An 18,080-nucleotide genomic window follows, 5' to 3' on the forward strand; every position below is an offset into this window, starting at 1 on the left:
CTATATACAGCTGGTGGGATTTGTGCCCATCTGTTTTCTGGCTTGGTGAGAAACAACTGGCTGTACGGGAAAACCTCACATCAATACAGGGAAACTAATGCTGGGACCCAAACTTTTAAGTCATGAAATATAGGCACACAGTTAAACGTGTAAAGAGCCTAGATTTCAATCTGATTGACTTGTATAATTTTCAGTTTTGTAGTAGTAGTAGTAGTAGTAGTAGTAGTAGTAGTAGTAGTAATAATAATAGTAATAATTTTGATTCATTGACATTGCAATACCTGGTGATGCGCGAATTGAAGATAAGCAGCAAGAAAAAAAATCACAAAGTACCGGGACTTGCAAATTGAACTTGAGCGACTGTGGAAAAAGAAACCGAGTGTTGTCCTGATTGTAATTGGAGCTCTTGGAGTGATATCTAAAGGGCTACCTCGCTATTTGGAAATTCTTAATTTATTGGACTTATATCCTCCGACGTTACCTTAACAGTTCTTAGGTCCTTGGTTAGGACTCGAGCTGTTGAGCTACCAACCAGCCCCAAAGGCTGTGAATCATAATAATAATAATAATAATAATAATAATAAATCACACAATAAGCTTGTGTGATTTAAACCATTTGGGAGTGGGAAACTACATTCATAATTATGAATATTCATAACACACACACACACACGCACACATATATAATGAATATATATGTTTTTTTCCTTTGCCCTTGGCACAAAGTCTTGGTTTTAAATGGTTGTATAGTTTAAGTATTTTGCTTCTGTGTGATACACAAGTATTCTTAAAAGCCGTCTTATATAACCTTGAAATGGGCCTCGTGAATATGCACTTTCAAAGTGGGAAGCTCTGTTATAGGCTGTCTATGGCTATGGGAACTATACACTAAGATAAATGCTTTTCTAGTGAGGTTAACAGATTCATTTTGTATGTAATGCTATGGTAATGCCAATGGAATTGTTGAGGCTGAATGGACATTTTAGAGATGCAGTGTATATATATTCCATCTCAAGTACTTTGTGGCCCATTTTTTGTTTGTTTCCAGTATGAGAAAGAATCAAAGGGGACAAAAGGGAAAGTTCACTGGCTGCTTAATTGTTCAGGACAACTTTTCTAACGGAGGGGCAGAAGCAATCTAATCAGGTGACACTGGCAGAGGAAGGAAAAGAATTGCTTTCTGGCCATAATTAGTCTTCGGTCCCAATTTGCTGTTTCCATTCTTCTTCAAGGCAACATACCAGTTCTTATCTGTGTGCATCTTTGACTTGTAAGTATTGTAATTGTTTTCTTCCAATTTTTCCAGGAACACACACTCTGCTGTTGGCAACTGCTAAAGAAAAAGAGGTTGGGAGCATTCAGAAGGGAAGCACATACAATGACCAAAACCGTTTATGGCACTGAAGGACCATCGTGATTGTGTTTGGATTATGGAAGAGTTTGACTGAGTTTCTAGTCCAACTTTAGAAGGTGGGAAAGTCTGAGTATCTGCTGCCTTTTGGTAGGTGATAAAATTAACCCTTTTGCTCCAGATCTTTGCTGCTTAGCAAGATACTTGCCATCTATCTTGCAAGGCTGTTAGTAAGGCTTCCTATCAATTCTTTTTTTTATTATAAAGCGCTCTACATGGGGCTGCCCCTGAAAAGTGTTCAGAGACTACAGCCGCGCGAGCGATATCGGGTGTACCTAGGTACACCCACGTTACACCTATCCTCCACGAGCTGCACTGGCTTCCCATTGGTCTCTGAATGCGCTTCAAGGTGCTAGTTATTACTTTTAAAGCTCTACATGGCTTAGGACCTGGATATCTGAGAGACCGCCTCCTGGCACATACCTCCCAACGACCAATAAGATCTCACAGGTTGGGCCTTCTCCGAGTGCTGTCGACCGGACAATGCTGGCTGGCAGCTCCTCGGGGCAGGGGCTTCTCTGTAGCTGCTCTGGCCCTGTGGAACAATCTACCCATAAAGATCCGGACCCTTCCCACTCTCTCGGCCTTCCAAAAAGCCACTAAAACCTGGCTGTTCCGGCAGGCCTGGGGCTGTTGAACAACGTCCAGCCCCACTTAAATGGAATGTATGGTGTGTTGTTTTTTAAATTGTATCTCACGTTATTTTTTAATTTTAATTTTTATCTTTCTGTAAGCCGCCCAGAGTCCTACGGGATTTGGGCGGCATACAAATTTATTAAATTGCTAATTGCTAAAATGTAAAGGTTCTCCTCGCAAATATGTGCTAGTTGTTCCCAACTCTAGGAGGCGGTGCTCATCTCTGTTTCAAAGCCAAAGAGCCAGTGCCGTCCGAAGACGTCTCTGTGGTCATGTGGCCAGCATGACTAAATGCCGAAGGTGCACAGAACACTGTTATCTTCCCACCAAAGGTGGTTCCTATTTTTCTACTTGCATTTTTACTTGTTTTCGAACTGCTAGGTTGGTAGAAGCTGGAACAAATAATGGGAGCTCACTCCATTATGTGGCACTAGGGATTCGAACCGCCAAACTGCCGACCTTCTGATCGACAAGCTCAGCGTCTTAGCCACTGTGTCCCGTTTTTATTATAGACCAGCAAAACCTAGGAAAACCTAGCAAACCCTATTACTGAATGAGCTTTATTTCATTTAGATTTAAGTACAGTATGTCTCAGTTCCTCCTGATGGTTTCATCTTATCTGGAGGAACAGTGCCACTTTCTAATAGCTGAAGTGTTTCGGAATGTTGTTTTCAAATATTTCTCTTTCTTTTCCCAGAAATAAAGATTGGTCAAAAGGCATCCACCCAGCAGCAAAAATAAGTGACCTTTAATTGTGCATGTATAAATGATTTTTGATTCCAAGCTCTCCAAGCTACAAGATCTTCGCCTACCCTCAAAACTTCCCTATAGTTAATATCATGGGAACTTTATACTTACCGAGCCATGTAAGCGTCCATTGACATCCATAGCTAAGTACAATCCAGATCCGATGCCCTTTATGTACACTGCACCAAAATATTCTGTGCTGAGCAGTAACTGAACTATAGTTTGAAAGAAAGAAAAAAGGGAGGAATTATGAACCACTGTTAATACATAACTATTGTTGAAGCTGTGCAGTGCAGACTAAGTTAATTGCCAAGACTGATAATATTTTGGTGTTATCCTAGGAACTTCTAATTGCATGAAAATGTGTGTGTGTTGGGCATGGTTCAGCCTGATTGGCTTGCAAAAGAAAGGATTGAGAACCTCATGCAGATCAGGGACCTCAACCTGCCAAGCTCTGTTTCCAAAGACAGAACCAAGGCTTTTCTGAATCCCCTCCTAGCTCTGTACAAATATAATTGCATTAGCTTAATGGGCTGTGGAAAGTAAAGGCACTACCCAAGTTTATTTACACAGTCTGCACCAAGAAGTGTACTCTGTAACTAGGGTTATTCCACTGGCACATAACCGTTTAAAGAGTTTCCTCTGTAAATATTTTTTCATCAGGATGTCCAAGTTTAATAACTCATTTACAATAAATTCATTTCTAGCATTAGTTGGCAAACATGCATTTTTTTAAAAATAATGTGCTGGCTTGAAACTACTTCCAGGAGAAAAAGAAAGAGAAAATTATAATTCAAGAATGTTACCTAATGGTTTTTTAAAACCCCTAATCAGGCCTGCCTGCCTTCCTTCCTTCCTTCCTTCCTTCCTTCCTTCCTTCCTTCCTTCCTTCCTTCCTTCCTTCCTTCCACATGCCCTCCCTCCCTCCCTCCTGCTTTCCTGCTTGCCTTCCTGCCTTCCTCCTCTCCCTAATCAGGCCTTCCTTCCTTCCTTCCTTCCTTCCTTCCTTCCTTCCTTCCTTCCTTCCTTCCTTCCTTCCGCTTGCCCTCCCTCCCTCCCTCCCTCCTGCTTTCCTGCTTGCCTTCCTGCCTTCCTCCTCTCCCTCCCTCCTCACTTCCCGCCTGCCTTCCCTCCATCCCTCCAGCCTTCCTGCCTGCCTACTTGCCTGCCTCCCTGATATGTTAGGGAATCTTTCCCCAAATCGGAATTTTATCAAGATGTGTTGAATTATAGTACAGTTTCCGGAATTCCCAACCATGGAAAATATTAGCTAGAACTTCTGGAAGCTTCAGGTTAGAAACAGAAGTAGAAGAAATAAATTCATACATATAAAACCAAAACTGAACACTAAATCAGGTGGTTGCTAGGAAATATTAACAAATTCAAAGGCTGTCATCGCCCAACAGCTATGAAAACAAAATGCCTTTAGGTGTGTGTGCTCCTGGTTTGCGAATACCCAGAATGTCCGGCCATTTTTGAAAACCAAAGGCTGAATTAACAGGCAGCAGGATTTTTCTTATGGTCTTATGACAACAAAAGCAAGCCCTTCCAACTTAGGTGTTTGGATTTTCTCAGTCATAGAAAAGCACAGACCCAAAAAGTGGGCAGGAACAAACAAAAGTAATGTTAATGTAGGACTTTTTAAAAAAAACACCAGTTAATATCATTACTTCCCAGGTTAATAATATTCTTGGAGCACTAAAATTCCTTGGCTACACTTGAAGGAACTCTGGGGCTTCACTCCTTTTTGAATTTTTTTTTTTTAGCGTAGCATGCAATCCTAGAGCATCAAGTTGTAGTACCTTTCATGCTGAAGTTGGGCCTATTTTGGGCAGCTTCAAAAAAGCCTGAAGTTGTTTGGTCTGAAATGCAGGTATGTGTGACGTACATATTTTAAAAAAAGACCGGGGGAATGGAAAGGGCCATAAAAAAGCCGTCTTATACCTCTGAAAAAATACCACACTGGAAAGAATGGTCTTAAATTCAAACAGGAGCTTTGATCTTTTAAGGAGGCTTTAATTTGGATACCTGTCCTGACCAGTGGGAGGGTGTTTATGGGATTGGGGGTAAAGGAGAAAGTCAAGATAGCATCCACATCTACACATACACACACAAACACAGACACACCGACACCTAGACACACACACACACAATTGTGGCTGCCAGCCTGACTTTTTTTTTACTCCGTTTCCCCTACATCAGGGGTCAGCAACCTTAAACACACAAAAAGCCACAAAGGTCCTAACTGAAAGGCCTCTGTTCAATTCTGGAGCCAACTGGAAGTCTAGTTCCCCCACCATAGAGTCTCCTCCTAGCGTGGCATCCTTTCTCCTCTACCTGTCCTAACTGAAAGCCCTATCAATTGTGGAGCAGATTGGCAATAGGGAGCCACAGCAGAGGGATAAAATAGCCACATGTGGCTCCAGAGCCGCTGGTTGCTGACCACTGCCCTAGACCAGGGGACTGGACTCAATGCTCCAGAAGGCTCCTACCAACTATAATTCATTGCCTGTCTCTATTTCATAGTATTTAAACATATGTGTGGTGGAGGCTTCTATCCTTGATGAGCATGGAGACGATGAGAGACTTCCTCTATTAAATTGGCCAAGCATTTATACAAGTGGTTTTTCTTTCATTCTCATAACTCCCGGCTAGCTGATTGATGTGCAGTTGTCAATCTAAACATCTTCCCTTCTGTTGCCATGAAATTAGTTTCTTTTCTTATCAGGTGCGTCCATTCATGGGACTGATTCACACATGCATTCTTCATGGCATAATGGCTTCAAGGTAGATCTCTTGTTTTGGGTTGGAGACTTGAAATAGCTTTCTGCGCATTTTGGGCATTTTTCATCATGGCTGTGCTACTTCTTTTTCTTGTGAAAGTTTTCCCTAGTTACATGGGAAACTATTTTCCAAAGCCTAGATGATAGGCATTGCTCCTATTACTTGATTTTGCTTGAAGAAAGTTATAAAGCTGGTTGACTGCTTTGGAAATCTGGTTATAGGACAGTCAAGATAATGAGTCATTGACACCTAGAAGAATAAGGGAAATAGGAATAGGCCAACCTAGTGGCCATTGTCATACTATCCCTGGAATTCTGGGAGTTAAAGCTCCATACAATTGGAGGAAACCAGGTTGAAGAACTACTTTCTAGAAGAAAGATATAGTTTGATTTATACTTAATATCAAAGCACTTTATCATAAGTGTTTTGACTAGGCTGCTAATGTTGAAATTCAAAGTGCTGGCAAAAGCATGTGTTATATTTTATCTACATTACACTTCCCTTGCGTGACATTTCAGTGAGTGGGAAAAGGCCTGCAGCATGGACGGAAGTGGCTGATTTTTTAAGAAACTAACTCTACGAGACATGAAGAATTTGTTATATATAGTTTTAGATCCCAGAGTAAGCACAGGATGTCAGCAAGTCCAGATTCCTGCAGGAGATCCAGAGGGGACAGTCAAGACATGAGGATACTTAGCCAAAATTTCTAAAAAGCGAGTCCCATTTAGCCTATGTAGCACTGGGGATCAGGCTGCCTCCTTGTGCATGGATTCCAGATAAGTGATTTCACAGCATGTGGCATTTTGTCTTGTGCTTGTTCTTGAAAACTGGAAGCACACTTGTGCTTTGACAGAATCTCTACCTTGTTTGCTTTCCTACCTCTATCACTTGAACAAGATTTCAGAAAGGCAATATGCCAGTTTACTCTACATTAGCGACTTCCTGCCTGTCCTTTGCTATGTTTATTCAGGATGAGATCATCTTGATTCAGACCAGTGTTGAGGGTGCAAGCACGAGTATGTAAATGCTATTTCTAATAAACCTCAACCATAAACTGACTTCAGAAAAAAAAAAAAGAAAGAGAGAGAGAGCAGAGCTGGGGCAGGGGAGGAAAACCAAGTGTTTTTGTGGCTTTTCTTTTTTAAAATAAGTGCTTTTCTTAGAATTGGCCTGTGCATTTGATGCCATCTTCATCACATCTTGTGGAATGATCTCCCCGCAGAGATCCGGACCCTTCCCACTCTCTCGGCCTTCCATAAGGCCACTAAAACATGGCTGTTCCGGCAGGCCTGGGGCTGTTGACCCCAAAATATGGTCCAGCCCCACTTGGAATGGAGTGCATGGTGTGTTTTTAAATCTATCTTTTCTTTCTTCTATTCTTTTTGATTTATTGTATTGTTAGCCGCCTGGAGTCCTTCAAAATTGGGCGGCATACAAATGCTATTAAACTTTGAAACTTTGAAACATCTTGCGCCAAGGAATCCAGCTGGATTCCAGTTAGTCTCAGCAATGCACAATGTATAAACTGAAGTACAGAAGACCCTACTGAGAAACCAAGTTGTTGTGCATATGTGTGTGCTGATCAAACACTGTTCATCTGTTCATGTAGTACCAATAGTAGCAATGAAGCTCAGCTTATTATTCTTTCATCTTCTGCCATCTCACTACCCAGTTTTCCCATGGTATACATATGATTGATGTATTAGAAATGCAGAAAAAGAAATGCTGAAGTAGACGTCAGATAAATCATGCACATATACTGCAGAGTCATGCAGTTCATAGTGAAAACAGCCAATTTGTAAACCTGTAAAAGCACAAAGAAGAGAAAGGCAGATTAACTGATTGCATGGGAAGACTTGCTTCCTGTCAGAGGCCAAAGGTCACTTTTCTATCTTGTACTACCATTGGAGAGATATTAGCAGATGTAGGGCCCTTCTAGATGAGATGCTAGTTGTACATTCATCACACATCCCTCTCTGATTCAGATTTATGTTGGCAACTTTCACTTGTTACCCACCCATGTTTTTGTAATGATTCCATTTTTTTCCTTACCACATAAAAATCTGTTAAATAATAGAAACATGGAAGAACTCTATTTTTTTCATAAGTAAAGCTCAACTCCCTTGAGTGAAGCTCAGTTGTTGATGATCTAATGCTTCAACTATGTACTGTAACTTCCTTTGCTACAATACAGAAGTCATTTGCCATTTTAGGATTTCTCTTTTAACTTCATAGTTTGGGCTAGAATCTTGGGATTACCCAAGAGTCTCCCCATCAGCCACTGACCATGTTTGATCTGCTTAATTTTCAGATCAAATAAAGTCAGCTAAATGCAGCTATTGTGTTAGGTAGCACTAAATCTGGGTCCATCTACATACCAATAATAACCATAATAATTACACCCTGTGATGATACCTTTAATACAGGCCACATCTGCCTGTTTTAGGTCCTTAGGAAGGATTCCACAGGTGGAATCCAGCCAAATCCAGTCTCAACATCTGGCTGACTGTGCAATGAACCAGAATGATAATACCATCAAATACAGGTAGACATACCAAATCCAGGCCGAGCATCTGGCTGATTGTGCAGTGAACCATAATGATATATCCTGTAGCAATACCTTTAATATTATTAAACAACAATATCTGCCTATCCGGCATGACTTTGAAGGGGGGTGAAATTTTACGCCCCTCAGACAGGGTTCACAATTTGGGAGTCCTCTTGGACCCACAGCTGACCTTAGAACATCATTTGTCAGCTGTGACCAGGGGGGCATTTGCCCAGGTTCGCCTGGTGCACCAATTGCGTCCCTACCTGAACCGGGAGGCACTCGCAACAGTCACTCATGCCCTCATGCCCTCGTGACCTCAAGACTGGACTACTGCAATGTGCTCTACATGGGGCAGCCCTTGAAGAGCATTCGGAGACTCCAGCTCGTCCAGAATGCAGCCGCACGAGCGATCGTGGATGCACCTCGGTACACCCACGTTACACCTATCCTCCGCGAGCTGCACTGGTTACTGAATGGTCTCCGGATACACTTCAAGGTGCTAGTCGTCACTTATAAAGCCCTTCATGGTATTGGACCTGGGTACTTGAGAGACCGCCTGCTGCCAATTACCTCCCAAAGACCCATTAGATCACACAGATTAGGCCTCCTCCGGGTCCCGTCTACTAGCCAATGTCATCTGGCTACTACCCGGGGGAGGGCCTTCTCTGTGGCGGCTCTGGCCCTTTGGAACAAGCTCCCCGCAGAGATTCGGACCCTCACCTCTCTCCAGGCCTTCCGAAAAGCCGTTAAAACCTGGCTGTGTCGGCAGGCCTGGGGTCGATGAGTTCCCTTCCCCTCTCGAATCGTGTGTCTGTTGGTTTTTTTACATGCCCTGTACTTTTTGTGTAGTTTTTGTGTTTCCCTTCCCTTCCTTGGGTTTGTGCGCCGCCCGAGTCCCGCTGGGAATAGGGCGGCATATAAATAAAATGAAACTCGAAACTCGAAACCCCTGTCCTTTGGAAGGTCTAGATAAGTGGACCAAAATCTCAAACCCAGCCTAAACAGCTGACTGACTCAGCAATCAACCAGAATAATAATGTCTCCCAGCAAAAGTCCCACTTTAGGCATATCAGCTGGATGATCTTGGGCCATTCATTATCTCTCAGCCCTAAGAAGAAGCAGGGGATGGCAAATTAGTTCAGAATTTTGCAAAGAAAATGGCAGGGGTTGCCCAGGAAATTACCAGGAGTCAAGATTAATTCAAAGGCAGAAAAAAGCCCCCAAGATAAAACAAAAAAAGGGGGGGCAGAATCCCAAGAGGGGAGAGGGTTTCACTCTCTGTCTTGTCTCTTCTACTTCTGTCCTTTCCTGCTGATAGGGGATAAATCTCAGGCATCTGACTGGGTATTTTACCTCTATACAGTTAGGGAGCCTGATCGATGGGTTACAACTTTGCTTTGTAGCTTTCTTGTTAGTACAGAAATATTTGGCTGGAGTGGTCCACTGTAAAGATTTATTAAATCTGAAACAGGATTGCAGTGGCAAAAATCAGCGAACTTCATACTCTAGTTAATAACACGTAAAAGAAGGGTTAAAACTGCATTTTGTCAGCCTCTCAGTCAACTGAGCATTTTTATTGAGTGTGGCACAAAGAGCAATAGCTTCGGATCAATAGACCAAATTGTTTGTGTCCTAAGAAATAAAGATTGACTCCTGCAGATTCTCTGGCCTTCTCATTTCCTCTTTCCAGGCTGTTATGGCACAGAAGAGGCTTTTCAGTAGATTCTACTCCCTCAGGAAAATGAATCCGAGCTGAGAATACATCCTGCACAAACAGACATAAAAGGCATTTTGTCTTGGCAAGACAACAGACTTTAAATTAGTGAAAGGATGCCACTTCAAACAAACAGACCAATGGGTATTATCAAGAAGGGAATGTCAGTAGATTTAATATATGTAAAGGAGAGCAGCTACAAAGCTTTAAATACTTATGAGACATGTTTATAGCTTTTGCTGCCACAGCAGAAACATGTCCAATTTTCCTGTAGTCCTCTTTAAAATACTACAGGTCAATTGTTGGAGTAAAATTTCCTAAAAGGTGGGCTGTTGTGCCTGAAATCTAGATAGAGAGGTTGCAATTGCATACTTTTTATATATACATGCACATTATATGTGCATGCATTCATACAGAACATATGATGGGCATGTGTGTGTTTGAGGTATGAAGATGTGCTCAGAGGAAAGAATCAATCCTTTATGGACCAAGTCAAAGAGGATTTTAGAGCTGAGCCCATGATTTTCTCAGCTGTGTAAGACTGAATGATATTTGGCATCATTAGGTCCATGATTCAGCTTAGCTCATGGGTGCCATTTCTTTCACCACTTTGCACAATGCATGGCACTATTTTCCAATACATTTGTGGGTTCTCACTGTAATAATAGATGTGGTTAAAGGCATACAGGCAACTGTCAATGGATTTAGTCCAAATGAACATGGGTGCAACAGAATAATCCAGACAAATATTATGTTTAAGACTGTAGAGAGCTCCCCCCCTCCAAATTATATATCCGTTAAAAATAACTAAGAGCCCAGCCCCAGTTAAACATTAAAGGGGATTCATGACCGTTGGATCAACATCTGCCCAGATCTAGAAACAGCCTTGGTAAACTGTTGTAAATGCTTTGTAATAGAACTGGATAATATTTTCTCCTGTTTGGATCAATGTGGAGTGTGGGGGTGGAAAAATATAAAATGTTAAAAGACGTTTAAAAAAATAAAGGTACTCTGTCCATCTTTTTCAGAAGATAGTGCCAGAAAAAGGGACAACAGAAATATAACTTGACCTTTGCAAACATTTTGCATAAAATCTCGTTATGCGTCTTCATCTGGAGCTTTGTTATTCTGATATAATATATATGATCCTTTGTCTGACTAACAGAAGGAGAGGAGAATATTTGGAGACTGGCATAGTGTCAGCCCTATATCTGCTAGAACCTTTAAATAAGAACCTTTTTATTTAATAAGGTTTCCTGCCTGAGCAGGGGGTTGGACTAGAAGACCTCCAAGGTTCCCTCCAACTCTGTTATTCTATTCTATTCTATTCTATTCTATTCTATTCTATTCTATTCTATTCTATTCTATTCTATTCTATTCTACTCTACTCTACTCTACTCTACTCTACTCTACTCTACTCTTACTCTACTCTACTCTACTCTTACTCTACTCTACTCTACTCTACTCTTACTCTACTCTACTCTACTCTTACTCTACTCTACTCTACTCTACTCTACTCTACTCTACTCTACTCTACTCTACCCTACCCTACCCTACCCTACCCTACCCTACCCTACCCTACCCTACCCTACTCTACTCTACTCTATTCCATTCCATTCTATTCTATTCTAACAATCCTGGACTCCATTTGGTGAAAAAGGTATAGTTTACTAACGGTCAAGGAGAATACAATAGAGCAAAGCCATAACTGAAATTTGGGCACAAAAAACTCTTAAGTTTAACTTTCTCCCCTTGAGCCACTTCCCACTGCTGGTCTCCCATTGTCCAATCATATTGAAATGAATTGTTTGGTGAACAGTCTCCTATTGTGGGCTGGTATGCAGCTGCATGCCATTCTGACCTTCAGGCTGTGTTTCCAGAAGGTGTGATGTATAGTAAGCTTTCCCCTACCCATCCAATATCCCTCCCCCAGAGTCTGGCATCGAGCGAATGCAAGTGAGATGGCAGTTCTGACATATAGGCTGTCTTCTTACCCATCTATACTTGAGCTCAGACAATAATCAATGAATAAATGTAGGAGGAAGAGTTGAGGAGACCCTCCTGGTACATGTGGCTAAATGCTTGGCCAATGGAGGATTTGCCTCCTAGCTTCAGAATTTCCAGTTGAAGGTTCCTAAGATTCCTAGATGGTCCACTGAGCTATGCAGTAAACTTGAAGACAGGAAGGACTTGACCTATACCCCAATATTTTCCCCAAAGTAATTTGATTAATTACACAAATAGAATCTAGGTCTCTGCTTGCATTTGATATACTCAACTACAATTTATGCTTGAGTTAATGGTTTAATTAACTAACACCACACTTAAAAACTTTAATGGGCTTTGGATGGGTTACTTCTGACAATTGACTTGACTTTCAGTATTTGTGGATGTGTGTGTGGGTATGGATGTGTGTGTAGCATTCGACATCTTATTTATAGCACTGCTCTAAAAATAAATTTAATGCTTTGTTATATCAGCCAGAATGTATTGGGACCACTCAAACTGGATAGGGATGGGGACAAGTCTGTGTATGATGTTTCTACTGTCAACTTACACAGCATTCCTGCCCTGCTCTTGAGTTGCCATAGGCAAAGGAGATGGGAAAACGGCGAAGCAGCACGGCAGCCAAAAACAAAAGCACATTCCCAACATATCTCTCACAAGGCTGTCTCCCAGGGTTACCCACAGCAGCTGGAGGGGAGTGATCTCTACACCCTGCGAAATTGCTCTGCTGGTGAATGTGACTGATGACACCCTGAGAGGAGGGAGGAAACAGGGTTAAGTCTGGACCGTAAATTATGCGGGGTCAGAGTTGGCTTCACTTGGAATGTGTCGATATGAAGCTCCTAATAAATAACTTGATTTCTTTTGAAACTTGGCTTGAGGCTCATGATTTAATTAGGGCATCCACTGGAACCCTGACATTTACTCTCATTAAGTGACAGAGTGATATGTTTTTATATGGATTGTGCCACAATCATTTGGCCTTGACACAGAGGATGCCTCCAAATCTTTTGCCATGCCACAAAGTTGAAAGCCACTAAGAGAAGGTCACTGAACTTATCAGTTGGGTCAGAAATAACAGCTACAATAACAATAGCAGCAGCTTACTGTGGTTGTCATTCCTGTCCCTGGTGCCATCCACTTTGCCATCTGGAAGGATCCTCAGGAACTGACCACCATTGCTGCAATAAAGAAGCTTGGGCTGGTTGTAATCTGCCATTGGCAGGTCAAATTTTTCTGTCATGGCAGGAAATGTTGTGATTTCCCTCTAGACATCTCTTTCCCTTCCTTGGACTCAGGTCTTCAGTCCTGGAAAAGAAATTTAGCAGGATTTCAGTGAAAGGAGCCAAAATAGTAATGATACCTTCCATGTCATGGCAAGTTCAAAGTGGGAGGAGAATTTTCCAAGCATTATTTATACACATTATTTTAGGGATTACCCACCTCACGAAAGTATCATTCAACCTACAGAGCAAAACAGTATGCTGTATCTTTGGTTTCCTCAGTCTTTGAAAAGCCTTTTTGAATATGCCTACTGTATGCCATAGTATTAAATCAATAAAATGGTGTTTAATAAATAAAAACAAATAAGATAAAAGCAAGACTAGGGCCCTATGTTTACCAGTTCAATCCCTATCTCTGTCTAGAAAGAAAATCGGCAGAGAGAAGAAAGAAAGCAAGACCTAAGCTTTCCTGGATTACTTTTATTGCTTGTAATCAGAAGTTGGTAGCTTCTGGAGAAGAGCTAAACGCTGTAGAATGGGCAAAATTATAGCACACATGTACCCAGAAGTAAGGGTTTGGCATAATTTTCTGTTACATGTGAGATGTTTTAGATCTTTCATCTGTTTTCCATGTCAAATGACAGGAAGCTGCGTTTATAATTGGAGGAGGTTCCAACAAGGTTAAAAGGGATCCACAGCGCATGGGCACATGTACACACACACACACACACACACACACACACACACACACACACACACACACACACCAGTATAACTGGAGACTGTTCCTTGTTGTTTGATTAAGTATCAAATAATTGGCTCTTTTTCAAAGCAAACACCAAACATGGGAGTGGTTAAGAAAAATGTGGGGTTGGGTAGCAGCAAATGGGCAAATCCTTTTCACTTCTCTGAGGACTTCCTCAGGCCAAGTCTTCCATTCACCTCACATGGCACCAAAAAAAATGATGTTGGTAGTATTGTCAGCGAGTATTTGCTCCAGACAGGATGCCCTGTTACAATTATTTGAATCAGCAATCTCCTTTAGGCCACCTAAAAAACCCAAGCCATTAGCTTATTTGTTTTCTGAAAACTGATCCCAAAGCTGAGATAAACAGAGTAGTAAAAATATAGAACAAAAAGTGAGACATATTGTTTTAACCACACCTACAGATGGCAGATAATTTCAGATGCCAGTGGGAACTTTGTTCTTCGCTGAACCGTGGAATAGACAGATATGGCTGAGTGTGTGGATCTATATATGTACAGTATCTATAGTATCTCTATCAGTGGTGGGTTCCTACTGGTTCAGATCCTTTTCGGCCGAACCAGTAGTAGTTTGGCGGCCTGGGTTGCTGGGACCGGCAGCGACCCAGGCCTGCCATACCCCTGAACCAGTTCTCCTGGCAGTGCCAGAGGCGGCGCCATCTTGTTTTTTGCTTCTGCACATGCACGCATCAAGCAAATGCATGAGTGAACAAGCATAGTGACTGCTGGAACCTGCCCCTGATCTTTATCTCAATCTATTTCTACATCAATACCAGGGGTGGGTTGCTAATCCCGTTCCAACCGGTTCGGTTGGAATGGGGCCGGCGGCGTCCTCGTGCACGCGGGCAGTTCGCGCATGCGTCATAGCGCCTGCGCGATGCTCCAGCTGCTTGCGGAGACTTGTGCAGGCGCTGTATGTGCCATCCAGCTGCTTGCGGAGAATTGCGCAGGCGCTGTATGTGTCATGCGCCTGCGTGGAAGCGCAGAAGCCTTCAAAGACCGGTAAGGAGCGCAGGCGGGCGGGTGGGCCCTTCGCCGTTCCCGGAAGTTACTTACTTCCGGGTTCGCTGGCCAACCGGTTCGTGGGGACCACCGCGAACCGGTTGAAACCCACCCCTGATCAACACTTACATCTGTGTATTACCAGTGCTAAAATAAGGAGGGGTAGACGAGGGTGCTATCTTAATATATTTAATGGCCTGATGCTCCCAGGGCTCTTTTGAAATGTTTTAATGGAGGAGCTTGCTAGTGCATTTGGAAATAAGTTAGCAAGTTCCATATGTCTGTTTTAAGATTCATCACTATTTTTAGAATCTGTCCTTGCTTGCCAGTGGCCTGTGACTCCAGCAGAATTCTTGAATGAATACAAGCTCCTGTCTCCATTATCATACTGTGATCGATGTGTGTTCTCATCATCTTAGGCCTGTGTTTTTGGTATTCCATACATAGCTCTACTCTTGGCTTGGCTGCTAGACTGTATTTTCTGATAAGGTTTTGGGTTTTATGGAAATGAAAGTGAACACACACAAACACACAAAGGCTCAAGAAGGAGCAAGAGTATACACCAAAGACAACATGACAAGCCTTGTCTTTTTCTTGTTGAAAGCCTAATCATTTAATTATTCAAAATGCTTGGAGAAGGGCAGGAAACATTATCCATGGTGAAATTTGTTTCCCAGCCTTTGCAGCAAAGATGGAACAAATAAGACACAAGCAACCTGCCAGGAAATATGTAAAGCAGCTTCTCCCAATCCCTTGCTGTCCAGACTGCAATGTCCATCAAAGGTATTGGGAGGGTGAATGGCTATAAAAGGAGAAACCATGAATGAGAGCCCAAGCAGACACCAAAGATCTTCTCTTACATGATGGAATCCATGACAGGAATAAAGATTTTCTCCAGTAATGCCCCTATCAATGGATTCACATTTTAAACAATGTCTATGCATCTGAGATTAAATCTGATTTATTAAAAAAATGTATTTAGGCTATATTGGCTTCCCTAAAGGATGCATTTGAAAGGATATACATCCGATTCTCTATGTCAGTGGTTTAAAAAATTTGAGGGCTCAATGACTTGTATGATGTGGTCATTTGATTGTCTGATATCTTTTTTGGAATAATGTAATCATATAATGTAATCACACTAGCCTGAAGATCGCGAGTGAGACCTTGCTGAAACGTTGCCAAGACAATCCCAATCTTATACGGGAAGAGATCCGAATACAACAAGATCAGCATACCTACACCCGTGAAAATCTACGAAAACAAATAGATGTAGATGTAGATGTAGATGTAGATGTAGATGTAGATGTAGATGTACATGTACATGTACATATACATATACATATACATGTACATGTACATACATACACATACACATATCTATACGTGAGTGTGTGTGTGTGTGTGTGTGTGTGTGTGTGTGTGTGTGTGTGTGTAATAGCAGGGAACTTTTTCAGCAATCCCCAACCTTTCCAGCTAGGCAGACCATGGAGGGGGGGGGGAAGAGGAGATGGTTCTGTGGGAATGGCAGGCATGTGCGCCACATATGGAAATGGGAACTGTGTGTGTGCAAGCGCTTGTCTTCTGCTTGCATGCCCCGGTTCTGAATGGGCCATGGTCCGGTAGTGGGCTGTGGCTCAGAGGTTGGGGATCCCTGCTTAAAATGTTAAAGATTTTAATGTAATGTTAAACTATATACCAAACCTTTGGAACTGACTGCTTATCGGGAATTATTATAGTGAGCATAGGGGCAGAGAGGCTGTTGACTAAAAGAATCATATTGAAACAATGGACAAGTCATTTTGTTCTAAATGTTTTAAGGTCAAAGGGCTTTTTGTCAATTATGCATTTTTAAGCGCATTTTAGTATTCTGTAATATTTTTTCCTGTAGTTTATAAATAATATTTGAAAAAAATGAGAGCATAAGCGCATAGGTGTTTTAAAGTTATTTTGGGTGACATCAATTGCAAAAAAAAATAACTGATCTTAGTTGATTAGAAAGCTCACTCATCCCAATGTTGGGCTGTGGCTTGTCAGCTCTGTCAAATGATTCTTCACTTATTCAGAGCTTTATCTGGAACTTGTCAACAGGCATCTATGCCACTGTTTACTTAGGATTCCCCTGCCCTACTCCTGTTGATTGGCAAATGATTCTGTTGCAGATTTGGTGGATGGATGGATGAATGGGTAGGTAGGTAGATGGATGACGTCTTTCAATTCCAATTCCTTTCACGGGTATGTGTAAGCTTACAGAACAAAGTTTATTGGAACCATGCGGCATTGAACTAAGGGGCATTTAATCTGAAGGAAAACCAGTATGGTGTAGGGCAGGAGTGTCAAACTCAATCTCATTTCATTTCAACCGTGACGGCCTCCTGCATCCCTCTGCTAGCAAAAACAGAGTGTGTGACCTCCCAGGGCCTCTGTTTTTGATGGCAGAGGGCTGCAGGAGTCCATTGGGGTGGAAAAGGGAACCTGGGTAGGCCTTGCATGGCCTCCCTGAGCTCCATTTTTGCTGACAGAGGCACCACAGGCCAGTCCTTCGCTGTTTCCAAGGGACCTCCATGGGCCAGATTTAAGCATCCTGCAGGCTGGATCCATCCCCAGGCCTTGAGTTTTACACCCCTGATGCAGCACTTATAATAACAGAATAACAAGTTGGAAGAGACTGTGGAGGTGTTCTAGTCCAACTCCCTGCTCAGGCAAGTGACTCTATGCCAGGCAAATGGTTGTCCAATATCTTCTTATAAACCCCCAGTGTTGGAGAACCCACAACTTCTGGAGACAAGTTGTTCCCCTGATTAATTGTTCTAACTGTCAGGAAATGGTTGCTTCTTGCTTGATTAATTGAACGTTGAATTTAGAGCCAGGATTTAAAGATCAAGGTTTAAATCCACTCACAGCCATGGGAACTCATTGAGTAAGTTTGTGCCAGTCAGTTTCTGTCACCTTAGATTATCCCATGAGTAGATTGTTGTGGAAAACAAATGAGGACAATATTATGTTCACCACCCAGTAAGAAATGCAGGATGAAAATCATATCATATCAAATCAATCATCTTTTTAAAAGGAGTTCTAATAGTATTAGGCTTCCTAAAAAATACAATTATATTAAAAAAAATCTTTGAAAGCTTGTCTTACACGGTCCTTCATTTTATTTATTTTTGTTCTTAGTTGAAGAAACATTATTAACATTCTGTGGCTATAAAACGGCTTGGAATAATAGTGGAAGGTAATCCA

At 41.9% G+C, this 18,080-nt stretch overlaps 1 protein-coding gene across 5 annotated transcripts in view; it reads right to left on the bottom strand.

Moving 5' to 3' along the window:
* Positions 1-1,078: 1,078 nt before the first annotated feature.
* FGF1 (fibroblast growth factor 1) overlaps positions 1,079-18,080 on the bottom strand; it is a 51,947-nt gene continuing 34,945 nt past the window's right edge. For 4 of the 5 annotated variants that reach the window (XM_087709582.1, XM_087709581.1, XM_087709583.1 and 1 more), the window contains 3 exons: positions 12,958-13,158; positions 2,906-3,009; positions 1,079-1,333 (listed from right to left, as the gene is read on the bottom strand). In XM_087709582.1, the coding sequence (XP_087565708.1) occupies positions 1,139-1,333; positions 2,906-3,009; positions 12,958-13,093 (435 nt within the window). In that variant the 5' untranslated portion in view covers positions 13,094-13,158 and the 3' untranslated portion in view covers positions 1,079-1,138. The remainder of the gene's footprint in view (positions 1,334-2,905; positions 3,010-12,957; positions 13,159-18,080) is intronic. The other variant, XM_087709585.1, reaches the window with a different exon arrangement.

This window comes from Thamnophis sirtalis, unplaced genomic scaffold (genome assembly GCF_051295495.1).
Source record: "Thamnophis sirtalis isolate CommonGarterSnake01/CBP01778 unplaced genomic scaffold, rThaSir2_p1.2 scaffold_3, whole genome shotgun sequence".
NCBI lineage: Eukaryota > Metazoa > Chordata > Lepidosauria > Squamata > Natricidae > Thamnophis > Thamnophis sirtalis.